Below are 26,972 nucleotides of genomic sequence, written 5' to 3'. Positions count from 1 at the left end.
ACCAGACAAAGCATCCAGTCTGTGAACTGTACCCTCTCTTTTCCAGCTTGTTATTAATTACAAGCTTCCCACTGTGGGGAAGACCTGGGCAAGGTATAGTGAGTGATCTGTATGCACACTCAACGTTGCTGAGACCTGGGCTGTGGGATGACTCACCCCTAACAGGCCTGAGGGTCAGCCAGCTCAAACCAGTAATAAGATACTTTCTGAGAGCCAACCTGGGTCTGCCTAAGGGCCTTAGCAACAGCAGCTGAGACATGATCTGGAGATGACCTGGACCAATGAGAGGCAGCCCTGTCACACCAGCAGATGCATATACATCAGACCTTCCCCCAGGGTGGGGTGGAGGGTATATAAGGCTTGCCTCTTCCTGAACAAACTGAGCTTGTTGTTTCGACATTCTCCCAGAGTCTGTATCATTGATTGTGCACCTACTTGGCCCTCTTCCCCAAGAGGAACAACAGCTCAAGACCCTGCCACACTGGGCTTCTTAGAACCACAGCTGGACTGAGTGTGTTCCAACCATGCCTTTGTTCCATGACATGTGTGTGAGGGATGGAAGCGAGTTCTAGGCCCATTAGGACAAGGCTACCTTAGAGAGTATTACCCTAGAAGGAGGTGTGAACACTCTTGGTAGGGAGGTAAGGAAAGAGAGAAATGCTGGAGATATATATGTATTCCTTACTGCCACACAGTATGCCATACTCCCAGAATCTGAGTTTCCACATGACTGATAGGCACTAATGCTCACTGATGAGGTGGACTTAGCTCAGTTGTGACCCTCTCTGTCTCTTCTATGTACAGGATTTTTTCCAAAAATATGTCAAATAAAATCTTTAAGAAAAAATATTTTGCATATAAAAGAATGTATGGGTTAAACTATACGAGACCTTAGAGTTGCTTTCTTTAAATACACTGGAAAAATAGAAAGATACTAACAACACAATCATAACTGGACATGGATGATGGATAGATATTTATTCATTGTGCTATTGTTTCTATTTTTGTTTGTTATAAAGTGTCCACTACAATGTTTTTTTGTTTTTGTTTTTGTTTTTGTTTTTTGGTTTTCTGAGATAGGGTTTCTCTGTGTAGTTTCGTGCCTTTCCTGGAACTCACTTTGTAGACCAGGTTGACCTCGAACTCACAGAGATCCGCCTGCCTCTGCCTCCCAAGTGCTGGGATTAAAGGCATGTGCCACCACCACCCAGCCAACTACAATGTTTCTTAAAAGTATACTGTGATATGACTATTCTTATATTCAAGGTTGTCAACTTGACTATATCTGGAATGAACTACAATTGAGAAATGGAGGGCACACCTGTAATCTGGATCTTGAATCAGTAGGCAAAGGACCTTTGATCTGGGTCTTGAGACTGGAAGATACAGGTCTTTGATTTGGATCTTGAGGCAGGAAAACAGACCTTTAATCTGGGCCACACCCTCTGCTGGAAGTCTATGTAAGGCCATGGAAGAGGGAAGCTTTTGTTCTTTGTCTGTTTGTCCTCTCCTTGCTAGCACATCCATTCCTTCACCTGCACTGAAGCCTACTTCTTTGGGATTCCAGCACATACAGAAGACCAACTGAGACATCCAGCCTGTGAGACTGAGCAACTACTAGATTCTTGGACTTTCTGTTCACAGCCAGACATTTCTGGATTGAATTAGCTAGACTGCAACCTGTAAATCATTTCAGTAAATTCTATATATATATATGGAGAGAGATTCATTCCATAAGTTCTGTGACTTCTAGAGAACCCTGAATAATATATATCCTCAAATTAGTTTCATCAGTTGGTACTAAAGATGGTAAAAGACAAAGTTAAGAATGCTGTGGAGAGCTGGTCTATAGCTCAGTGGTAGAACAGTTGCCTAGGATGTATAAGGCCCTAATCAAGTCAGGAAGATGGAGGGCTATGTGTCTGTCCCGGACTCAACACTGAAGATGAATGGACAAGTGGAGTTTGTGTTCCTAAACCTTTCCTAATACTTTATTTCATTGAATTCTCCCCTCACAACTCCAGTGATTCCGTTTTAACCAACTGATTGAAGTTAGCAACATCTATAGGGGACTAGTGGCACTGTGTGCCTCCTGGTGGATGCACTAGGAAGTGCATGTTGTCACTGTAGGCTTCTTGTCCAAAAAATGTTCCAAAAATCCCAACAGGGACCACAATTGACTATGAACATGGGACATGAGACTAGCCTGGACTCTTCAAAACTCTCAACACCATGAAAAACAAAATGGAACCTGACCTGTTGAAGCAGGCCTGCAACCTAGCTACTTTGTGTGAGGAGGGGTGGGGTGGGGGGTTGAGGCTAGGGGGTTTCATGCCCGAAGCCCATTTATGCTACAGAGCGAGTTTAAGCTTAGCCAAGGTGGTCAGTGACACTCCCTCTCAGTCTAAAAAGTACAAAAAGAGGACTGGAGATTCACTTGGTCATAGAGTCCTTGCTTAGGGTGTACAAGTCTGTAGATTCAATCCCCAGCAAAATAAGGGGGGCAGGGGAGTGGAGAGAAAAGGATTTCAAAAGTCAGGTGAATTTTTTTAACTTAAGAGAGACTAAGGAGCCGGGCGGTGGTGGTGCACACCTTTAATCCCAGCACTCGGGAGGCAGAGACAGGTGGATCTCTGTGAGTTCGAGACCAGCCTGGTCTACAAAGTGAGTTCCAGAAAAGGCACAAAGCTACACAGAGAAACCCTGTCTCGAAAAACCAAGAGAGAGAGAGAGAGAGAGAGAGAGAGAGAGAGAGAGAGAGAGAGAGAGACTAAGGATATATGATATCTAAAGCTAAAGGGTGAAATCCAGATCCTAGATTCAAAAAGAAGAAGGCTGAAAAGCTATTGTGGGCCTGTGGAGACGGCTCCATTGGTAAAGTGTTTACTGCATGGGAATGAATGAGGACCTGAGTTTGATCCCCAGCACCCTGTAAAAATGCTAAGTATGTAGCATTTGTTTGTGATGCCAGCACTGGAAGGCAGAGACAGGTGGAGCCCAGGGATTTGTTGGCCAGCTAGCCCTTCCTAATCGGCACACTCTAGCCAGTGAGAGATCCTGTCAGAACCAAGGTGGGTGGGCTGTGAGGAACAACACCCAGAGCTGACCTTCAGCTTCCACATATGCACACACATGTGAACCCACCCACACAGTGCACCCTCATACCTATGAACACACAAGAGACAGAGAGAATCATTGTGGAGATAATTCAAAAATTTAATAAATTATATATTCATTGATGTCCAGAAATAGTATTTTAGAAAACATATTACCCATGGCAATAAAAATCTCTTTTTAAAGTTTTTTTTTTTAAGTTATTTCAGTGTGTGGACATGTGCACGGGTGTGCAGGGGTCCGCAGAAGTCATAGACATCATCAGATCTTCTGGAGTTAGCCATGAGCCACCCTACCTGAGTGGGTGCTTAGAACCAAAATCAGGTCCTCTGCAAACATGTTTTTAACTGCTGAGCCGTCTCTCCAGCTCCAAAACTAATCTCTAAAGAGGTTCTATTATCGACCAAGAAACTGAAATCCAAAAAGGAAAAGGATTTTGCCTAAGAGTCACAGCTGGCCAGCAGCAGCAGCATGGCAGGCCCAGGTCTGTCTGCCTCCAGAGCCTGTGCAGGCTGAATGCTCCTTCCTCTGCAACATCCCCAGGAAGCAAGAGGCGGGGCTGAGATCCAGTGTCTCCAGGATGCAGCGGGTTGTAAAGGGGCTCCTTTTTATTGCCATGGTATCAGCGTCATTTATTCGTTTATTCGACACAAAACGCTCGAAGACGATGATAAACAAAAGAGACGGTCCCCGGGCTCACTCTGGAGGAGGAGATAGATGCTCAATAAGTCCTGGAATCCGTCCAATGTTTGTAATCACAGAACGAGGTGAAGAGCCATGAGGAAAAGGAAGCCGGCCAAAGCAGAAGGATGGCGGCAGGGTTCCCGGAACTGTGCTTCGAAGAGTAAATAGGAGTGAATGATGGAGACGGGAGAGCGAGAGCAGGCCCGGGTACGAAGCTTAGCCTTACAATAAGGAAGTTCCAAGTACCAGCAGATGGATGATGCAAGATGAGAAAGCCGGACCTGAGTCGGGACCCCCAGCACCCGTGAAAAAAGTCAGGCCCAGCGGCATGTGACTGTAATCCAGTGCTGGGGAGGTAGGCGCCCTGGGGCTCGCTGGCCAGCCAGTCCAGCTAAATCACTGAGTTCCAGGTTCAATGAGAGAGTCTGTGTCTGAGTTCGCCTTCTGTTGCCATGATAAACACCTGGACCAAAAGCAACCTGGGAAAGAAGGAGTTTATTCAGCTTTCTTATACCACCCTGCCCAGGGGTGATGCCACCATAGTGGGCTGGTCCCTCCCACATCAATCTTTAGAGATGGCTCCGCAATCAAGAGTACCTTGTTTCCGGTCATGGTGGTCCATACCCTTAATCCATCACTTGGGAGGCACATGGATCTCTGTGAGTTCAAGGCCAGCCATAGAGAGTTCCAAGGCAGCCATAGCTACACAGAGACCCTGTATTAAAAAGAAAAAAAAAATAGCACATGTTGTTTTTATAGAAAACTCTGGTTCAATTCTCCCACAGGGTGGCTCAGAGCCATCTCTAGCTCTAGTTCCAGGGGATCCAACACCCTCTTCTGACCTCCAAGGGCACAGATATGCACATGGTACATTTACATACATGCAAGCAAGACATTCACACACATAAAACAAAATGAATCTAAATAAAACTTTCAAAGAGAGAAAATGCCCACAAACCTGCCCACAGGACAATCTGGTGGTGCCAATCCCTCTACTGAGAGAACATCTAGTCAGATGTATCTAGGTTTGCATCAAATTAGTCTTATGTTTGTTCCACAGAAACTAACCAGGACACCCTGTCTTCAAAAATAAGGTGAGGTGGACCAGTGAGATGGTTCAGCAGATGGTAGTTTCTGCTGCCCTGTTCATTTGATCCCTGGGACCTGCACGATAGAAGGAGAGAACTGGCCCCCACGATCTGTCCTTGGCCCTCCACGTACCCCCCACACCAATGGAGAGATCAGAGACAAGTAACGGGAAAGGATTTTCTGTTTTAAAACCGCTGTGGTGAGTGTTCAGATGGTCCTGGGGATCTAGGTCCATGGACCAGATGTAGTCAAGCCAGTTAAAAGGTTGTGGAGAGCTCAGACAATGGTGAACAGGTAAGGAGGGGCCAGATCCAATGGATATTTGGAAGACGACATGGAAACAGGTAGGACTAGGAGGTGCTGACGGTGGCCCAGAGGTCCCTAGCTTGGGTGAGCAGAGGGAGAGGTCAGTCCCAGAGAAGGGAGGGGCTTCACTGAAGAACACTGGACGCCGGCAGGTCTACTCTGAGTGGGACCTCGGAAACAACAGATCGGTGATTCTTTTTATGATCTGCCAGTGGAGAAGGGAGGAGGCAGTCAGGTGTGCAGGTCTGAAGTTCAGAAGAGAGGGCTAGCCTGGACACACATTTCAGAGTCGCCAATTTGTGGATAAGGCAGAATCTGAGAGTGAGGGTTGAACCAGAACCTTTAGGACTCAGTGGAACTAAAAGAAAAAGCAGCAGTTGCTATAGAAAGAGTGAGGTGAGTAGTGAGTGGTGGGGCTGGGTGAGGGATCTGAGAGGTCCTGGGCTCAGAGTGAGCCTCGGTGTCGTGCTTTCTGATTCCATCACCTCCCTAGTGACGGAAGGTGGTTCATGCACTCCTCCACCTGGAGCCTGCTAGAACAAGCCTCTGCCGGACATTGTCCATGGCTGCTGCTAATGCTTCTGGAGACGCTGTTCTGTCCCCAGGCTTCCCTCCTGGTTCTCTCCATGGTTATAAAACAAAGCAGCCCAAGTTGTCTTATTTATGAACCAAGTCCTTAGTGGTGAACAAAAGTTATAAGCAAAAAATATATTAACTATATTATATTATAGCATGCTGTGTGGCCTGGGCCTGCACAAGTCAGGCCTTCTCAAAGTCAGTCACTGATGGGAGGGGTTCATAGGACCCCACTTCTTACTGCTCAGCCATGGGCCACTGTGGACTTGGGGGACACCATCTTCAGGTGTATGCCTGCTGGGATACCCAGTAGGCTCCAGTGGATAGCTTCAACCCCAAGGGGGCACAGATGGCCCAGCAATGAGTCTTCTCAGTGGGTGTGCAGTTCTATCTCACTGTGGCTTTGAGTTGCCTTTCCTTGTTGACAGATAATATCAAACCTCTCTTTTTGTTCTTGCTGATCATTCTGTATCTCCTTTTGGAAACAGCTGCTCCAGGGTCTGCTATTTTTACTGCATCATATGTTTTAAAATGATTGATTTTCCTGATACTGTTTCTACATTGAATTTGCTTGTGCCTGGTGGAAAAAAAGAATCACAACTTACAAAACGGTGTGGCATCACCTTGGCACAATGGCAGCTACCTTAATAAACCCCCACATTTTCGATGGCCCAGACGTATTTGAAGTTTTTCCTTGCTTCTGGCCAGTAAATGGATCTTCCTTCCCTGGGCACTTCCCAATATGGAGCTCAGTAGTCTTGGGCTCACAGCCCAAAGGTAGTGCTGGTGTAGTATTTGCAAAGAGATTTTCAAATCAATGCTGAGGGCCAAGTGGGACTGGAGAGTGCACACCAGTGGTGTTCCTTTAAGTATAGAGATGGAGATGGTGCACAGTTACTTCAGCCCAGGGAGAGGCTTCACCCAGGAGGTTCTGTAGGAAGCAAAGAAGCTGAGGACGCTGAGCTGTGGGTTTGAGTGTCGCACTGAGGGAGACGCACTGGAAAGGAGGAAAAGAATAAGGAACAGGTGTGAGGCTGTGAGAGGCCGAGGAGGGGCAGATTGTGATCCAGCTCCAGGGGACCTGATGCTCTTCTCACCTCCACAGGTGCCCACACACATGTGGCACACACTCATACACACACACACATAAATGAAAAATAAAGTGGATCTTAAAACACACGCATGCAAAGCAAAAAGCAATAAGTGCCCTTGCTCTGGGCTCTGGAAAAGATAATTCTAACCCCACCACCACCACCACCCTCAGGAGAATTCATAAGCAGAAGCATCCTTCACATGGCTTTGGTGTTCAAATGTATTCTACCTGGAGAGCGTGGCAGAGCCCAGGCTGAGACACATGCACACACGGAATGAACTTGGCCAGTCCAGTCACATCAGCAGTTTTAATTCAGAGAAACAGAGAAGGCACTGGGAACATTAGCAGTTGGCCACATCAGTCCATATTTTTACCCCTGGGAAGAATGATCGATCAAATATTTCCGAGAATAAAAATGAATACATTACAACACAGCTTGGGTGAGGACAGGATAGAAATACAAGATCAGAAAGAAAGAGACTAAAAGTTCTTGATATTGCCCCCAATGACAGCACACACTTCAGAGTGCGGATCCGTCCAATGGTAAGTAAGCAGGTTAGAGGAACCCAGTTAAAAGACACCACCGGCAAGCAAACACACCCAGAATGTGGGCCGTGTGAGCTCACAAGCGTCACTGCAACAGGCCAAAGGCGTGGGCAGAAGAATGGAGAAGAGAATCTAGGCTCTGATAGATTGAGTGAGGCTTTGAGACAGAAAACTAAGGATTATTTGAACCTTGTTTGACTCCTGACCCACTAAACAAACATTTTTACAGTCTTCATGTCTTTTATGTCTCAAGAAAAACTTTTTCGCATTTTGAATGCAACTGGAAATACCTGGCATGATGTGATCTTGTGTCTAATAATGTTTTGGACTGAGAAGATGGCTCTGTCGGTTAAAACACAAACATGAAGACCTAAACTTAATCCTCAGAACCCACTTTTCTAAAAAAAAAGAAAGAAAAAGCCAAGCACTGTGGCATATATGTGTAATCTAAGCACTGGGGAGCAGAAACAGGTGGGTCTCTCACCTGCCTAGCCTACTTGGTGAGTTCCAGGCCTGTGCAAGACCCTGTCTTGGAAAATGAGATGCTCGACTCCTGAGGAAGAATGCCCAAGGTTATCTTCTCATACTCACATGCTCACCCATGAACGTGCACACACGGGAAGAAAGGAAAGGAGGAGGAGGGAGGAGGGAGGAGGGAGGAGGAATGAGGAAGGGAGGGAAAGAAGAAGGAAGGAAGGAAGGAAGGAAGGAAGGAAGGAAGGAAGGAAGGAAGGAAGGAAGGAAGGAAGGAAGGAAGGAAAAACTCAGTTTGGTGGCTTTAATTGTGTGTGTGTGTGTGTGTTGTTGTTGTTGTTTTGGTAAAATTTTGCTACGTATTCCAGGTTGACTTGAACTCACTATGTAGTTCATGTTTGGAGGGAAAAGTGATGTCTAGGATTTGCTTTGTAATTTCTTAGCAAAGAAAAAAGAAGAAAGGACCAATATGGTAAAACACTAGCAATCATTAAATGAGTGATACATATTAATGTGGGTTATATACTTGTTTATAGTTTGACGTATGTTTCATAGTAAATAATTCAAGATCACTTCGGAAAACAGTGAACTCATCTAGCATACACACTGATTCTGCTCTTACAGAAATAGTAGTTGTTTTTCTAAAACTGTCTAATGAGAATGCTTCCCAGAGTTGAAGCCCAGCTGACATTTGCCCTGCTCCCATTATGAAATGCCAGAGTTGGGAAGAAAATAAGCCCTTTGTACCCTGAGATGAACCAATAATGAAAAGGTCGATCCATCTAGTGCTTCCTAAGCTAATGCCTGTAAGTGTGGCCTCCCTAATTTTTTTTTTTTTTAAAAAAAAAAAGTGTCATTGGGTCTCTGAGATGACTTAGCAGGCAAAAGTACTTGCAGCCACACCTGAAGTCCCTGGTTGTATCCCAGCATGTCACCTGGTGACGGGAAAGAGCAGACCCTGGCCAGTGTCCTCTGACTTGCACCATGGCATGTGTGCCCCAACCCCAGAACACATAAGATACATGTATTTTTTTTCCTAAGATATAATGAATGTTTTCCATTTCAGAATGCTAAAGTCTGAAATAATGTCACACTTCTCATGAGAAAACTGTTTTCCATTGTGAGCGGGTTTATAAATGATAATCTTGCAGGGTTTTTTCTTTTAAATTCTTGGAATTTCTATCTGGGCATAGTAGTGCCCACCTACAATCGCAGCATCAAGAGGATTGTAGGTTTGAGGCCAGCCTGAAAGACACAGAAAGACCTTGTCTCATAACAAAGCTAATCAAAAACAATTTTGAGCTTCCTTTAAATGCCAACACACATTTGAGTTGGCCTTCTCAAGGTTTACTGCCTTCTGACTTTTTTGAAATCATTAAGATTTGCCCCAGGGTTGGGGATTTAGCTCAGTGGTAGAGCGCTTGCCTAGCAAGCGCAAGGCCCTGGGTTCGATCCTCGACTCAAAAAAAAAAAAAAAAAAAAAAGATGTTGCCCCAGTACCATATAATTCACCTAACAGTGTATGTGTTTTGGGGTTTTAAGGGTTGCGCAAGCAACACCATGATCAACCTAGAACACACCCTTCACCCAGGACAAGCCCTACATCCATTGGCCAACCACTCTCCATCTCCGATTCTGACCCTCACTCCCGGCCTCAGTCTCCCCCAGTTTGCTCATGTTAGGTGTTTGATATCAACGGAGTCACACACCGTGCAGCATTTTTGATTGGCATCTTTCACTTGGCCCAGCATCTTCAAGGTTTAACAATGTTGTAGCATGTCTCACTACTTTTTTCCTTTTCTACTTTGAAATTTTTAAGATTTATTTTAATTTTTTATTATATGTACAAGTGGTTTTGCCCAAGTAGAGGGCATCGGATCCTCTGGGATTACAGGCGGTTGGGAGCTGCTATGTGGTGCCAGGAATTGAACCGGGGTCCTCTAGAAGAGCAATCACATCTCTCCAGTTGCCCTTTGTACTTTTAAATACTATTCTGTTACAGGATTTTATTGTAATTCCACCAATGAACATTTGAGTTGTTCCTCTTTCTGGCTACAGTGCCGCTATGCACATTCGTATGGAAGTTTTAAGAGTAGACTCGAGCCTCTGCTCAGGCCCACACCCCTGCAGCCACCTCCTTGCCCCCATTGCCAGATACACACAGGCACCTTACTGACATAAGATCTGTAAATTCCCACCCAACAGACAAGCCTAATACTGGGACGCCTCACCTGGGAAGTGAGTTAAATCTAAGAGCGTATTCGCTTGGGGGACACTTCCAGAGATTGGAAGAATTAATAATTAAGATGTTCATAGGTCTCCAAATCAAGTTCCAGGAAAGGCGCAAAGCTACACAGAGAAACCCTGTCTCGAAAAAAAAAAAAAAAAAAAAAAAAAAAAAAAAAAGATGTTCATAGAATCCAAAGGGAGCTACAGATTCACAGTAATCCTCATCCAGATCACAATGACTCGTTTTTGTATAAATCGTACCTAATCTCACTCCCGACATTGTAGTCAGACATTGTCTGGAGCAAACAGTAAATTCTTTGGTTTTCCAGGCTGGGGAGTTGAGAACCAGGGTGAAGTTTGGAACACTCTGTGCCGCCTAATCTTGGTACGGGCCTGTCAGCTGGTAGGCTGTGTAGACATAGAGAGGTGAACCAGAGCTTGCAGCCCTTGTCTCCCACCTTCTGATCCAGGTTGTGTTATTCAGAGTTGCTTGGACATTTCTAGGTAGGAAAGTGTGTTTCTAGAATGTTAAGCTTAGGGACAGAGGAGGTTTTTAGAGACATTCAGGACTTGAGGAACACTTCAGATATGTCATCCTTCCTTTGACCTAGATAGAACTCAGAACTGTAAAGTTAAGTCATTTCATTTTTAAAGGGGAATTGTGCCTACCTGTGCCCACACAGCCACTTACATCTGCTCAGAATAATTCTCAAGCATGGACCACTAAACACTCATTTCCTTACCGGAGAAGAAACTGGGTGGCTGAAGGACAGGACCTTTGTATGAAGCACTGGATGTTTGTATGCATCGTCTGAAGTTTGTCCAATGTGCATACAACCCTCACCACCCACCCCCTCTTTCTCCCAACCCCATACTTCTCCCACCCCCACCATAATGGTAGGGATGAAGCCAGGATCTCGCGCCTGCTCGCCTAGTGCTGTACCACTGAACTACATCCCCAGTCATTTTCCCTCATGACTGGTCACCTGGCTCATTTACCAAAATGCAGACAGCAAAGAAACTGGGGGATTGCAGGGTCTGGGCAGCATTCTGTTAGCAATGCCGGCTGGAATCATCTGTGCAGGGGGAGCTGAACGTCTTGTGTAAAGTACCATCTTCCTGTTTATTTCTTTGGGGACAGGAGACAGGAAAAGAGGAGCCAGACATTTTTGGAAGATGTCCACAGTGGTGGCATACAGGAAACAAATGTCTATATCATCTCAGTCATTGTATCTTCCTTCGTCATGGGTTTGGTAGAGAAAATTAAGACATAAATTTTCTGGGGATTCACTGAACTGAGACACAGGTTAGAAGAGGTGTTTGGTGCTTTTTATAAAAAAAAAGATAAACCTTTAGATATAGCTGATTGAGACCCTAAGTCCCTCTTCTAGTGAAGACACTTGCCTTGGTAAGCTCTCCAGACTGTAATGGTCTAACACAGCCCCAGGCCAACCTTGTAAGAATCCCCTGCCCCTTCTCTAACAGAAATGTTGAGGAAAACTTGTAAATAGGCAGCTGCACCTAAGAGACAAAATGCTGAAAGATCCCAACACCTCTCATCCGCGGGTCAAGTGAAACTCGGTCCACTTTGTTCCCCACTGAGGGCTGGAGGACCCAGGCAAGGATAGGTAGGCGTTTGGTATCAAAGACTGGGGAGCCAAGACATTGAAAGTGAAATATACGCATATGTGTGTGCTTGTAACTTCCAAAATCAGCATGTCTACAAAGAAATAGATTATCCTAGAATGGTTGGCATTGATTGCCGACTTAGCACAACCTGGAATAACCCAGGAGAAAAGTGTATGGGCATGCCCGGGAGGGGTTTTACAGAGTAGGTTAGCTGAGGTGGAAACATGAATCCTAACTGGAGGCAGCACCCATGGGCCGGGGTCCTGGAATGAATAAAAAGAAGAAACCAAACTGAACACAGCAGGCATTCCTCTCTCACCGTGCTCCCCACCCCATGATGGACTGCATCCTCACCCCCACCCCATGATGGACTGCATCCTCACCCCCACCCCATGATGGACTGCACCCCCCCTGGAACCTGGAATGAATAGAAAGGAGAAACCAAACTGAGCACAGCAGGCACCCCTCTCCCACTGCGCCTCCCTCCCAGGACGGACTGCATCCCCCTAGAACTGTGAGCCAGGATAAACCTGTCACTCCCCAAGTGGCTTTGGACAGTGTTTGGTTACAGAAATGAGGAAATAACTAATACAGAGACCCAGTGGGTAATGGACTGGACTGAGCCTTGGGATCGAGAACCCCCCAGAGAAAACACATCACAGAGAAGCATACTTGATAAAATTTATTTTAAAAAAGAAAAAATAATTTATGCCCTTGACAAAATAAAAGATCTAATAATATAAATGTTTCTTAGAAAACATATGAAAAGATAATATAACAAATATTAATAAATCAATATTCACATGACAGCAAAGGTGGCAATAATTCTACAAGAGGGCACGAGGAGGAGGCTGGCCTGCACCCAGCAGTTGCCCTGGCAAGGTCTCCCATCCCTTCTTTCTCCTACACTGAGGTGTGTTCCTGTTTTTAAGAAAACCTGATGCAAGTGAATCTAAACTTAGGAAGCTGATCGGTTAGGAAGCTGATATTTATTTGCACCACAAAATAATTCTTTACAAAAAAAAAAATTCTGTCAAGGATCCTTTAAGTAGCAAGTTTCCTAATGTGTTTAGAATACAATTAACCAAATCCACGTGTCCTTAGCTCCTTTCCAGTGTAGTTCTAGGGCAAAGAGTGAGGTGTGCCCGAAGTGAGGCAGCGACAGAAGTGACTTGGGTCCTGTCTAGGGAGGATGCTCCTAAGACAGCATGAGGAAATGGGTGTTCAGGCCACCCTCAGCCTCCGGCTCTCCCATTCTGGGCTCTCGTGTTTCTTGCCTCTCTTCTTTCTGGTAAACTGTTCACCCGGTGCTCTCAAGATGAGGAAGTTAGATGTTGTGTGTTTGGGGGGGGGTGAACTCATGAGTCACTCCAACAGAGCCAAGTGAGGGGAGAATGTGGGGTTCTGGGTGTGTGTTGGATGTGACTGGGGGAAGTGGAAATAATCCTCCATTCTTGATGTGGTGCTTTTGAGGTCCCTCTTTCAGAAGGGACCTCTGATTCCCTGAGAAGGAGCAGCCCAGTCTGGCCTTCCTTGGATGGGACATGTCTTCAGGGGGACGCAGGAGGGCCTATTTGTCACACTCCTCCTGGCTGCCTTCAGCACAGTGGTAGTGCTGCTCACAGAACTCCTGGATCCGGCTACAAGCCTCCAGCATCATCACCTCGGGGACCGTGATGACAACTCGGAAGAAATTTGGGTACTCGAAACACTGCAAAAACAAGGACTTGTTATCTCCAGGGCAACCGCATCGGATACTGGCTCACCCTCGCATAGCCAGGCCTCTACTCTGCAAGACAGGGCCATGTCATTGCATCAGGGGTATCAGTTTGCTCTCACACCCCATCCCTGAAGTGCGGAGTCAGCAGCTGAGTTAATTCATCTTAAAATTGGCGGTTCCCCTCCCACCCAGTGTTTCCAACTTTTCTTCCTGGTCCTGAGGGGATAATGATGGGGGAGAAACTGATTTGAGGTAGAAGCCATAAAACACATCAGTTGGAATCTTATCAAATGAGAATACTTGGCATGGAGAGAAGGTTAGGCTAAAACAAAGCTCAGGAAGACCTCTGGGGTCTCCAGGAGCTGTTGGGGATGTCCAGAGACACCAGCACTCACCGTTGCTGGGAGGCAGTGGACAGACTGCTCCGCAAATAACTGCTCTGTGAACTCCACATCATTCTCAAATTCTGGGAAATGTTCCATCTCGATTCCAACCTGAACCAACAATAAGAGGAGGAACCAGCATGTCACCGGAGGAACACAGGCCACTTTCCTATGCCCGAAATGAGAGCCGGGACTCCTTGAAAGCTGTCTGGGCACTCTCCCACCCATAACTAGAGCGCCAACACTGGAACTCGGGAGCTCCTTGCAGGGAGGAGGGGCCATGTTTATATTCATATTTTAGTTTATTGGAGGCTTCCTTCCTGGATACTGATAAATAAAAATAGGAAAAGAATACCATTTCTCTTTTCTCAAAAGAGGTAAAACTAGCATTAGGAGCAGGTCATTTTTACTCTGTAGGGTCTACCTCATCAACTGTAGACATTTAGCATCCCTGGGCTACAAATGGCAATAGTGACCCTGGAGACAAAATCCTTATGTGGTCCCCCTACCTCTGAAGGCACCAACATCACTCTCAGCCATGAAACACAAAGCACACCTCTGTATCTATGTGTGAGATGAGTGACTGTACTGAGAACTAGGTTATCGAGAGAGTTTCGTGAACACAGGTTAAACCGAAGCACGGGGGTAATTCATAACAAGACAGTTCCTCAAATGACAGGGACCGGTGCCTAACTCACTGTCGTTGTAGATGGAAGCATACCCTGCATGACCACCCATGATGATCCTGCCAAGCCAGCCCCCTGTGCTTTATCACGTCTACACACGTGCACACGCATGCGCTCACACACTTACCATAAGGTACATGGCTCCAGAAGGGCGGACTGGCTGGAGTCCGGGAATGGCAGCCAATGCCCCATAGCAGAGGTCCGCATTGGACTATGAGAAGAGGCAGAGATAGAGGGAAAAAAAATCAAGGGTCAAATCTTAAGTAAAAGAAAAACATAATTTTTACATGTAATGTTTTGTATAATAAAATTATCTTTTTTAAAAAAAAAAAAGAAAGAAAAACATCATTGACGGTACAGCCTTCATTAAAGGCCACACACCTAGACTTAACATCATAGCACAAAGAGGTAATAAGAACAAAACCCATCACTTGAAGTTCTTAGCGAGACAGGGTGAATTACAGGAAGTGAGGAATGTGCCTATAGAAAATGACATTGATCCACCTTCTGATGTGGAAGCCCCACATTGAAACAGTGGTCCAGAATTTAGGGACAATTATTCCTAATTCCACTGGTGTGCTCTCTGGCCCCCAAACTCCTCGAGTGGAAGGCTCCAAGCTGCCCTTTACCTTCAGGAAGCTTAAAGTGTCATGGTAGAACTCTTGAGGGGTACGCTGAAGGATACTCTTCAGAGCTCCTTGGACAATGGTGCATGGCCCCAGGATCCGCTGACTCAGCTTTACCAACCCATCTCGAATCTAGAATGTACCAGGAAACAAATTATTTAACCTTTCTAAAACATCCCTGTGTTGTGACTCTCTTCTGACCTTTCTGCCAGGCTTGTAATCTCAGGAAGTGATGTCACCTCGTGACCCACTTACGTTAGACTACCTGAATCTACAGTCCTTCTCTGTCACAAACCTGTGGGCAGATGACGTAATGTCTCTGCACCCTGTCTTTCTTGACTGTAAAATGGTCTCAGAGGGTGTTATGAAGATAAAATAAAAAGAGGGGTCATAAAACATGAATGATAGTGCTGTCATTACTGTGATTGTTTGTCCTTTTATAGCCTTAAAATTGGAGGCGGGTGAAATCTCCTCATAGACCCAGAGACTCAAACATGTGAGAACAGGGTTTGGATGAGGAATATCTGTCACATCTTCATTCATCATGTCTCCAGGCACTGTGAAGAATACCATCAGGAGGGGAGGAAACCCTGCCTCCGCAATACTGAGTATTCAAACCAAACACGTGTACTAAATTATCCATGCCGTTTTACCATATTGCTCTCACCTCGTTGCCAAAAATGTCCCTTCGATCATGGATGAGGATCCAACCCAACCTCCAACCAGGAACCAGCCAGCGCTTGGCCAGCCCACCACAGGACAGGATGGGGACATTGGTGCTGAGGGTGGCCATTGGTTCATATTTGTGATCTGAAAACACCTGAGGAAAAGCGGGGTTCTTGAATGCTCTGGATCCCGTGCCTCCCATTCCTTTCCTTAGACACTGAGGGACAAAATAGTGGATTGGCAGGCCCCTCCCCACCCTCAGGTATGACTGGATCCCACGTGGTTCAGGGAAACTTATCCAAAGGCATTTAATTTGGTGTGTGGTCTGGATTAAAAGGAACCAGAAACAAGGACAGTGACACTAATCTAACAGTGTGTACAACTTCTGAAAACTGTCACTGTGGAATTATGACTGGTGGAGTTATAGATTTAAAAATAAAAGGTGGGTCTGTAATCCAGTATCTAACATTCCTGGGCCCAACTAGGTTGCAGAACTCAAACTTTTGGAGGGATTAAAAGGCTACCCAGCACGTATGTCATACGTGATATTTCCAAGGAAATCTAGAATAATACTTCCCTAATCAGTGATATTAACAGCCCTCCCTTTTCATTTGCACCTTTTTTAAAAAAAATTTCTGGTGCTGGGAATTGACCCCAGACTTGAGCTTGATAGCTAGGCATGTACTCAACCACTGAGTTACATTTTGAGACCCCCACCTACTCTTAAAAATACACATCCATAAAAGTCATGTACAAGAAATCTACAAAGTACCTTTCCAGCCTATCAACTTGGCGTCTATATTCAAGTAAATTCCAACAACTCTTGGATTTCCCCACTCTTTGAATTAAATAAACAAGTAAATTAAAAGCTAAGGAGACGTGATCTGTATATTTGTTGAGAGGGCTTCCGAAGATCCATTAGCCAACTCTAGACACCCCATAAAACAATATGGTACTGACACAGTCCTGGAGTGTTATACCCACCCAGACTTACCATGTCACCATAGATCTCATCAGCTAAGATGGGGACACACTGCCTTTCAGCCACTGAAAATTAAAGAAAAACAACCATGCTGGAATCTTTTCAGTTTCAATGGCCTCACCATTTCCTTCATGCCTAGTCCTCTGTGATCTGCATTCTGTGCTCATGGGTCCAACCATTCTCTTGGGCACTAAATACAGCTGACATTCTTCCAGGATGTTAACCTAAATGCGCCATTTAACCGCATATTTCAAGCTCTCTCTTCCACATGATGGTGGTGATGAAAGGCAAATATGGGGGAAATAGCTCTTAACCAAAATGCCTGGGATCAGGAGATTTGAGGGTTTTATTGTTACACTTTGTTGGGGTTGCTTGTTTGTTTTTGTTTGGGATTTTAAAAATGGGGTTAGGGATGTTTATACAGACTTGCCATTTGAACGTTTCCAATCTGAAAATACAAAATGCACCAAAATAGAATGCTTGCCGTTTTGGGATTGGGGGTATGCAGCCTGTATTTCTCATTCCCCTTCTTTTAGACTGGCCCTGAGGGTCCACGACACATGATTGACTAGAGACGGAGCGGGCATTTCTCCACCTCCATCCCAGGCTCGGGACTTAGGGACACATTCTGCCACTTGGGGAGCAGCTAAAGGATTCTGCTCTCACCTACTCCCCTGTGCAGGGACCTCGGCACTTACCTGCCAGTATCTTCTGAAGGTGCCTCTTACTGAACACAGAGCCACAGGGATTTGATGGGTTGTTGACAATGAGACATGCTGTTTTTTCATCAATCAGAGACTCCAGTTGCTTTAGGTCAATTTCCCAAGACTTCTCAGGCTGAGTAAGAAGAAGGAGTGAGACTAGGATGTTTCTGAACAATTTAGGGGGATTCTCAACCCAAGGATTTAGTATAAAGAATAAAATAAGAAGTCAATGAGATGGCTTGGCTGGTAAAGGCGCATGCCACCAAGCCTGATGACCTGAGTTTCATCCCCACGCCCCACATGGTGGAAGTAGAGAACTGACTCCTGACATGTGTCCTTAGACCCCACACATGTGCTATTGTTTGCACATGCTAAACTCACTGCCCCATGCATATACACAAACATACACACAAAATAAGTAAATATAACTCTTTTAAAGAATAAAATCTGCCTTTGGCTCTAACCCCCATCTGTAGACCATTCTCTGTATGGCAATGATCATTTCTTTTTTACAGGGTAGTAACCAAGCACTTGAGTCAAAAATTAAAAGTCAGAGCCTGGAGAGATGACTTAGAGGTTAAGAGTACTTACTGTTCTTGCAAAGGACCCAGGTTCTATTCCCAGCACCCACATGATGGCTCACAACCATTTGTAACTTCAGTTCCAGAGGCTTTAACACCCTCTTCTGGCAGGCACACATGTGGTATGAAGATATAATACTCATACATACAAGATAAAATAAACATTTAAAAAAATCAAAAATCAATTACCAATAGATTGTAGAGCTTGACCTCAATTCCCATAGATTCAGCCAAAGTCCTGTAGAGGGAAAACCCGGGTCTGGGAATGAGGATATTTTGTCCTGGATTGGCCAACACAGCTAAACAGAGCTCAATAGCCTGACTGCAGCCACTTGTCAGAACGACATCCTGTCAAGAACGGAGAAGAGCGGGCTTGGGTGAGTTGGAAGCAATGAACTTACCTCAGGAACTACCAAGGAAAAAGGAAGAGCTGTGCTGAGCACAAACCAAATCTATTCATCCATCTATCATCTATCTATCTATCTATTATCTATCTATCTATCTATCTATCTATCTATCTATCTATCTATCTATCTATCTATCTATCCATCTATCTATCTATCATCTATCTCTCATCTGTCTATCATCTATCTATTTATCTATCTATCTATCTATCATCTATCTCTCATCTGTCTATCTATCTATCATCTATCTATTTATCTATCATCTACGTATGTGTCTATCTCTCTACTACCCATCTCTCATCTATCGCTAAATGTTGAAATTGATGGCCACTTAAAAAAATAAACAAATCACTTTAAAAAGAACAAGCTGGCTATGATTCAACCAACTCACAAGGGAGATCTTCGATTGACCTTGGACTATTTTTTACCAGGTTATTTATTTACTTTTGACCACAGATTTGAAGCCTGATGTTTCTCTGAACACAGATGAAAGACGCCTCTTTGATTAGGAGGCAGACAACAAGAAGGGAGGGCAGCATCTAAAGCTGACACTGACAGGGACTCGGGATGCCATGAGACCTCTAGAGTTCTGTCTCAGAGCCCTAAAGTGAGTGAGGGAAAATACATACTTAAACGCATCCTAATGATAAATTCTTCTAAATTGAATTCGTTGCCATTTGTGAATAGTCTCTCAATGACCTTTTGAAGAAAATCAAATCTAGGATAACTTTGGGGGTCCTTTGAGACTCTGTGACAACACTACATAAGACCTCTTACACTGTACCCTGATCAGTGACCCAACTGTGTAAGAAGTCCTCAACTTGCCAAAGGGTGGTTCTCCTCAGCGTCCCTCAGACCCCCACTCCTGTGGGATAGAAGCAAGGAGTCCGCTTGCCCTCGGTGGGCTCTGAGCTGAGCCTCGGCTCACCTTAGCCTCCAGGGGAGCCTCAGCACAGTGGTAATAGGAAGCCACCTCCTCCCGACTGGATAAATAGCCTGAGACAAGACAGGAAAGGAAGCTGGAGGTTTTCATCCCTTCATTGACAGTCTTGCCCCAAACTTCAACGCCGCTTCTAGCTGCCTCCTGTCCTTGCTTAGGGACAGCTCATTCTGTGTAGCCCAGTTGCCACATGTGAAGGGAATTATCTTTCTATGTGGCAGTTTTATTAGAAGTGCAAAGGTATGACGACAACAAGAAGCAGCTCCCCAAACCATAAAATGCACTGCATAATCTTGACTACTATGATTGCATTTTATGACGCTTTAAATAGGGTTTCAGTTATTCCTAAGTCCCTTTATACAGTGTCTATTTTCTGAAATGCCATCAACAGTTTCAATGTATACAGTACTCTTTCAGTGTTTTATCTTATATAATATACTTATAGTATCTTTGTACACAGACTCTCTTCTGGAACATTCCCAACGTGGCTCGCAGACTTGAAGAATTGGTAGTTTCAAACCTATTATAATGCTTTACAAAATTGCCTTCCAGAAGACAAGTTAGCAAGGACACAAACTGTATTCATCTTCTTTAATTTAAGACACAATAATGGTTCTTTCCAGTGACACTGACCAACATTTCCTCCTTTATTAATGAGGGAGAATGAATTCCTAGAGACCACGATCATCCCTCCTCCTTTACTGCGCAATGCTCAGACCCTGTGAACACTTCTCAAATGAGGGTTTGATTCCAGTTTCCAAGCGCAATTAGTGCCCTGATACTTTGGATAATAGAATTATTTATTTGTGTATTGCGGGGGTGTGCACACATCAGGGCACATGTGTGGTGGTCAGAGGGCAACTTGGTGGAGTCAGGTCTCTCCTTCTATGTGGGTCCCAGGGGTTGAACTCAGGTTGCTAGGCTTGGCAGCAAGCATGTTTTGCCCACTAAGGCATCTCACTGGCCTTTGTTATAATATTTTTGTGACCTGATTTTGAGTCTTGAATTTGATTGTTGTTCTATGCAGCTTTATAACGTGTAAGTAATCCACCTAAAAGTACGTCCCAGCTGGGCAGTGGCGGCATATGCCTTTAATCCCAGCACTCGAGAGACAGAGGCAGGTGGTTCAAGGCCAGCCTGGTTTGTGGAGTGAGTTCCAGGACAGCCAGAGCTGAAACCCTATCTCAAATAAAATAATAATAATAATAATAATAATAATAATAATAATAATAATGGCCATGCCCCTGATTCCTCTTGGAAAAGCTTTTGAATCTGATATTAGTATAAAACCAGGTCACTGTTTTCTCTTTCTGCATAAAAAATGGTTCAGTATATACAACACCCAGGGGAAGATACACAACATGAAAACAAAACCAAGGAATTACTTATTTTGCCAAAATCTTTAGGAGAGACATTTTGACAGGTGTAGTTTCCCCAAATAGGAAAGTGTCTTGCTCTCGGGAATAACTTCTGTCCCCAGTATAATAGCCATCCTTTGTTACGTTCTCTCTTACACACTTAAAAATGCATTTTCAAGAGACCAAGGCCGGAATGAAAGCACAGCTTCAAACCATAAGGAAATAAAGGAGCAATTACAGGGGGCAAAGGATAAATAAATGTATGGCCAGGAAGATTGAGTGCCAGCCAGACTCAGCCTTCATGGTAAAGATGGGCAGAACTGTCTGAGGAATAACTGTGTTTGGAGACCTGATGGGGAGATGCCGCCATGCAGATGAAATCAGGGAAGAAATTCAACCTCAGCAGCTGTGTTTAAGAATAAAGAGTGGGACCCCTTCCCTACATCTAAAGGGCTGTATCATCTTGGGCTCTTAAGAAGCATGGATCAGGAAATCTAGGGCCATTACTATCGGTGGAATCCTATTTAAAAATCATGAAATGGGATGGCTCAGTGGCTAAAGGTGCTTGCTGCCAAGTTTGACAATCCTGAGTTCAATCCTCAGGACACACATGATGGGAATAGAAAACCAATTCCCACAGTTGTTCTCTCACACACACACTCTGAAACTGTAAGCACCAAATTAAATGCTCTCTCTCTCTCTCTATATATATATATATATATATATATATATTTCTCTCAGACTCTTTCTCTCTCTCCTCCCTCTGTCTCTCTGTCTCTGTCTCTCTCTGTGTGACATACACGCACACACAAATAAGTTCAAAAGCCAGGCACATTAGCACATGCCTGTAATCCGAGTTCTTGAAAGGCTAAGGCAGGAGGATCACTAGTTTGAGGTCAGACTGTGTTATGTAGCAATGCCCAGAACCAGAACAAAGCAAGGAAAAGCCCTACAGCCTTTGAAAGCACCAGGGTCGTCTCTAGCAAGCTCACCAATGGATGGGGCGTAGCCATTGTACTTCCCGGAGTCCAGGGCGTCCTTCATGGCTTGGGTAACTTCAGGGTCTGTAGGCAGGTTTCCAAACACTGTAGGGTCCCCTGTTCATAGAAGAGGAAGGCAAAAGAGCCACCAAAGTTTACATCCCCATGTTTGGGTCTCATCCTCTCATCTCTTCCAGCCAGCCCAAGAGGAGAGGAGGTAGGTGGGCAATGCCAACCCTCCATCAAGTGGCCCACACTCACCGATTGACAGGGAAATCACAGTTTTGTTTGGGTTAGGCTTCACCTTCATGTTGTCCACGATGGCCCGGATGGGGTTAAAAGTTTTATTGGACATGTCGGAGGGCCTCACATTCCACCTGGCCTTCCTGCCTTTCATTTTTCCCTGCCCCGAGCTTCTCCCACCAATATTGACATGTACATCCAGAACATGGCTGCCACTGCCATTTGTCTGAATCACATAGGGGTCCATGGCTTGCAAAACCTGCAGGGAAAAGAAACACCTCCCTGTGATGACTGAGACAGTACAGCTCAGGATGGGGAGCTATGTCTGGACCTAGGCAGTGGTGAAGGGTGACTCCACAGATGCATGTTCCTAACTCTTTTTCCCCCCGAGACAGGGTTTCTCTGTGTAGCTTTGCGCCTTTCCTGGAACTCACTCTGTAGCCCAGGCTGGCCTACAACCTACAACTCACAGAGATCCACCTGGCTCTGCCTCCCTAGCGCTGGGATTAAAGGTGTGTGCCACCACCACCTGGCTGTTCCTAACTCTTTTTTTTTTAATTTAATTTAATTTTTATTTTTTAAGATTTATTTATTTATTATATATACAGTGTTCTGTCTGCAAGTGTGCCTGCAAACCAGCAGGGGGCGCCAGATCTCATTACAGATGGTTGTGAGCCACCGTGTGGTTGCTGGGAATTGAACTCAGGACCTCTGGAAGAGCAGCCAGTGCTCATAACCTCTGAGCCATCTCTCCAGCCCTTATTTTATTTTATTTTAGTTTGTTTTCAATTTTTAAATTATTTATTTACTTATTTGTGTATGTGCGTGCATATATGTATGCCAAAGGACAACTTTCGGGGAGTCGGCTCTCCCAGTCCTCCTTGAGGCAGAGTTTGCCCTGTTTCTACTGCTGTGCTGTGAGCTGGCCTGGGGGTTTAGAGCTGATTTCTTGTCTCTGCCTCTATCTCACTAGAGTGCCATGTTCCTAACTCTTTTGTGTACTTTTAAGGTAGCTTTGCTATGAGTGGGGGGAGTTTAAGAATGTCTTGAGGAGACAGAAAATAAAGTAACAACCCATTTTACCAAATTAGCAGAAAGCATTTAGTTGAACATTTATCTATTACAGGGGGGGGGGGGTTCCCTCTTGTCTTTTGTGTGAATGTGGATGTATGCATGCACGTGCTCCTGTGAGGACCAGCCCGAGCCACCGCAATTGTGTGGAGGTCAGAGGACAACCCGGTGTCAGTCCTCACCTTACACCTTGTCTGGGGCTGGATCTCTGTCTCATCTCACTGCGGGTTCTGGGATTGCAGATGGGCGCTGACACGTTTGACCTTATGTGGGTCCTAGAGATCTGGACTGGAGTCCCCACACTTAGCTGACAAGTGCTACCTCCAACTGGGCCATCTCCCCAGCTATGAGTTTAGGGATTTCTCTACACACAGTTCTAATCCCCACGCTCTAAGTCAAACCAGGAAAACCTGACAAGAAAGTTTGCATCAAAGCATGTGGGTTACCATCTGTCCACACAGAGGACCTCCCCCATGACAAAGGGTCTTCCCAGTGCTTCAGCCTGGGCGGCCTGAGGAGACCCTGTCTCAAAAGCTTTCTAAAACTAAGAATAGGTCAGTGGTGGAGCGCTGGCTTAGAAGAGCAGGCTCTCGGTTCAATCCCTGATCCCATTTTACCATTGAGAGAGAGAGAGAGAGAGAGAGAGAGAGAGAGAGAGAGAGAGAGAGAATGCAACATGAATATTGCCAGTTAAAGTAAAGCCATGTCAGATAAGCATCTCAGCCCTGGGCAGGAAAAGTCAAAGCATCAGAAAGAAAGCCAGGAATGTCCCAGTCACACAGACCAAAGGGCCTTGGACATTACCTTCCGAGTCTGGGCAAAGCAGTCTATGAGCTCAAGTGCACTTCTCCACCAAGTCCTGAGACCATGAGCTCAGGTACAAACCTGACCCTTGAAATAGTTTCAGCCAATGGGCGTTGGGCCTGAAGCCCTTATGCTATTGGCTGAGAGTGAGGACTAAGCCCTCCTCTGGACCTCCCCCAACACACACTGATGTTTCTCACCCCAACCCTGGGCCACCATCCAACCTGGGATTTGTCTTCACCTCAAGTATCTAGAATTCTCTGTTAACTCTTTCTGGTCAACAGGGGAGAACACTGTGGAGGGCAGGTAGGATAACAGTGAATGACTTTATTGTCCTCTTTTGTTGTGAAAACTGTTAACAGTGCAGAAATATATTAAAAGCAAGGTCCTTCTGGTACCCCTCTCTTTGTACACTCTATTCTCCCAGACAGGGGCAATGACAAGGCTTGGTTGAATATTCATCTGTCGTGGGTGGGACTTGCTAGGGACAACTGTGATCTCCACAAAACTTAACCACACTCCAAGTAAAAACCAAATAAAAATTCCATCAATTTACCAAAATAGATAGGCATATGATAAATAGAAATACATAGATATATGCATACATAACTTAATAAAGTTTCAAAGCACAGAATCATGCTCTCCAGCTTGTTTGATAATGTTTATTATTATTATTATTATTACTATTACTATTACTACTACTACTATTTTTTCCTATACCTTAGTCCCCTTTACTTAGCATACAATGGAGCACACAATTTTGGACTCCAGTCAGATAGAACAAATTGGGCCGTTAAACGAATTAATAATTAATAAAGAAGCAAGGTAGCCAAAATCTCCGCAGCCTTATCTTCACTAGGTGTACGAAATTGTTCAGTGAGTTGGGGATCCCAGTGCAAGGGAGAGAATTTCCAAGTACTGTTTTTTTGTTTTTTGTTTTTTGTTGTTTTTTCATTAAACAATGGCAAATTCCCAGAACAGCATGTAACATCACAAAGTTAACAAAGAAACCAACAGCAATAGTAGTGGGATCTCTCTCCCAAATGAAAGCACACAATCTGACTCCCCGGTCGCGCATGCTCCCTGCTTCTCCAGTAGGCACAGACAACCGCTATAACACCACCCACCCACAAGAGGCGCTAGACTGAGAGTTGCACAGTAGTATCTCTGCGCATGTGCAGTGCTCCAACCATCACGCAGTGCAGGTCTGTCACGTCCACTTTCCGCAATGAGCCTGAAAAGGTGGAGTGTGATTTAAATGCACAAGGCTCACATCACCCTGGGCACAACAGAGCTTTAGTGCCCAAAGGCGCACATCACCATAACCTCCAATAAAGGCTACAAGCAAGCCAAAAGCTCAAAGAACCCAACAGAATCTTTCCTGATGTGCCCACCTTGCCTCCGTAAAGTCCATGTCCCCCTCATCAAAAGCTCTTTGGCCTTTCTGTTAGCCCCTGCCTTTTCTTTGCCTGGAGAAGCTCCTATCCTTAGTCACCTCGTCCAAGAATCAAAGCATCGATCTAATTCTCAATCAACAAAAACCTCTTTCCTTTATTTTCATAAAGTTATTGAGAGAATAACCTGTCAAGGGCAGCCACCCAAAACAGTAGAGCAGGGATGTGGAGACAGCTCTAACTGTAAAGCATCTGCTGTACAAGCATAAGGACCTGAGTTCAGATCCCTAGCACCCACATCAAAGTTAGATGTGGAGGTGCGTGCCTGTATTCCCAACACTGTGAGGATAGAGACAGGGGATCCCTGGGATGTTATGGTCAGCCAGTCTAACTCAGTTGGTAAGCTTCAGGGTCAGTGAGACACCCTGTCTCAAAAAATAAGGTGAGGGGGCTATAGTACTTGCCTTGATTCAAGTCCCTGTACCAAAAGAAAGAAGAAAAAAGAAAGATGGAGAGTGACTGAGAAAGATGCCTAGTGTCAAAAAAAGCAAGACAGCCCACCACAGGATTCCAGCAACACCCTGCCAATTTATGGAAAACATCACCAATTCCAAGGTTAAGTATGAGAAGACTTGGCCCCTCCCCAGGCTCGGGTCCTGTTGGTCTAGTCTACCCCATCTAGGTGGCAGTGACTGGTGCCTCCAGCAGTGGTGAACAAGCTTTAGTTTTTCTGGACTTTCCATCACTTAGCATTTTCCAGATCTGGTCTAGCCATCCTCCTCCCCATCTGGTGAGGCTGACAGATGCCACCTCAGCTTTCCAGCGAAGCAACAGAAGCACCAGGCAAAGGCAGGTGTCTAATCCTTCCATTCAAAAGAACTTAACTTTAACACCAGAAGCCCTGAGCCTGCAATTCAGTCGCCAGGGCTGCTCTACCTCAGAAGGGGGAAGTACAGTTGGGATGTGGCCCATGATGAAGTGCTTGCCACTGACAGGCATGAGGACCTGAGTTCGGGTCCTCAGCACCCACCTAAAAAGCCAGGAACCTCAACACTGGGGGGATGAAATAAATTCACAGCATGTACTTCTGTTTGATTTTTGTTTATCTGAGACGGGGTCTCACTGTGTAGCTCTGGCTGTCCTGGAACTGGTTATGGACACCAGGTTGGCCTCAAACTCACAAAGATCTTCCTGTCTCTGCCTCCTGAGTGCTGCGATCAAAGGTGTGCACCACCATTCCCAGCTTCTTCCTCTATTTTTTAAGATTCAGTGATTTTTATTTAGCACACTCACAGTCTTGTGCAACGGTCGCCAGCATCTAATTCCAGGACATTTCTCACAAGGGAACCCACGACACTTTGTAGAGACACTATCCTTCCTCTTTTTACTGCTGGAAACCGGCATTGCCTTTGCAGCCACAAGGATTTGCCTACTTCTAACAGCTCAAATACACAGTCCTGAAATGTGTGGCATCACATGTGCAGAGTTGCATGTGTAGTGTCACATGTGCGGTGTTGCATGTGTGGCGCTGCATGCATGGTGTGGCATGCATGGTGTTGCATGTGTGGCATTGCATTGTGGTGCTGCATGTGTGGCATTGCATGTGTGGTGTTTCATGTGTGGTGTTGCATGTGTGGCATTGCATTGTGGTGCTGCATGTGTGGCATTGCATGTGTGGTGTTGCATTGTG

General features: G+C 45.2%; 1 protein-coding gene across 2 annotated transcripts; it reads right to left on the bottom strand.

The window, feature by feature from the left end:
* Positions 1–12,710: 12,710 nt before the first annotated feature.
* Positions 12,711–23,992, bottom strand: Tat (tyrosine aminotransferase). 2 transcript variants are annotated; one of them, XM_037206273.1, is made up of 12 exons: positions 23,889–23,992; positions 22,032–22,272; positions 21,783–21,887; positions 19,421–19,488; positions 18,278–18,436; positions 17,502–17,640; positions 16,816–16,868; positions 15,823–15,975; positions 15,159–15,287; positions 14,657–14,740; positions 13,856–13,954; positions 13,311–13,451 (listed from the first exon to the last, which is right to left on the bottom strand). In XM_037206273.1, the coding sequence occupies exons 2-12, from the start codon at positions 22,258–22,260 to the stop codon at positions 13,311–13,313; spliced, it is 1,359 nt and encodes a 452-aa protein (XP_037062168.1). In that variant the 5' UTR covers positions 22,261–22,272; positions 23,889–23,992. The 2 variants fall into 2 exon arrangements, with proteins under 2 accessions (XP_028746936.1, XP_037062168.1); XM_028891103.1 differs by lacking the exon at positions 23,889–23,992 and having other exon boundaries at positions 12,711–13,451.
* Between the last annotated feature and the right edge of the window lie 2,980 nt (positions 23,993–26,972).

The sequence above is a fragment of the Peromyscus leucopus genome, chromosome 5 (genome assembly GCF_004664715.2).
Source record: "Peromyscus leucopus breed LL Stock chromosome 5, UCI_PerLeu_2.1, whole genome shotgun sequence".
NCBI lineage: Eukaryota > Metazoa > Chordata > Mammalia > Rodentia > Cricetidae > Peromyscus > Peromyscus leucopus.
This window is presented reverse-complemented; position numbering and strand designations above follow the sequence as displayed.

What these genes read in the sequence shown, in the direction of transcription:
- Tat (XM_037206273.1), bottom strand. Translation starts at nt 22,260, where the DNA reads ATGGACCCCTATGTGATTCAGACAAATGGCAGTGGCAGCCATGTTCTG. An exon ending in TGGCTACGCCCCATCCATTG is followed by an intron (nt 19,489 to 21,782) that starts GTGAGCTTGCTA and finishes GTCTTGTCTCAG; the next exon opens with GCTATTTATCCAGTCGGGAG. An exon ending in AGGCTCCCCTGGAGGCTAAG is followed by an intron (nt 18,437 to 19,420) that starts GTGAGCCGAGGC and finishes CGTTCTTGACAG; the next exon opens with GATGTCGTTCTGACAAGTGG.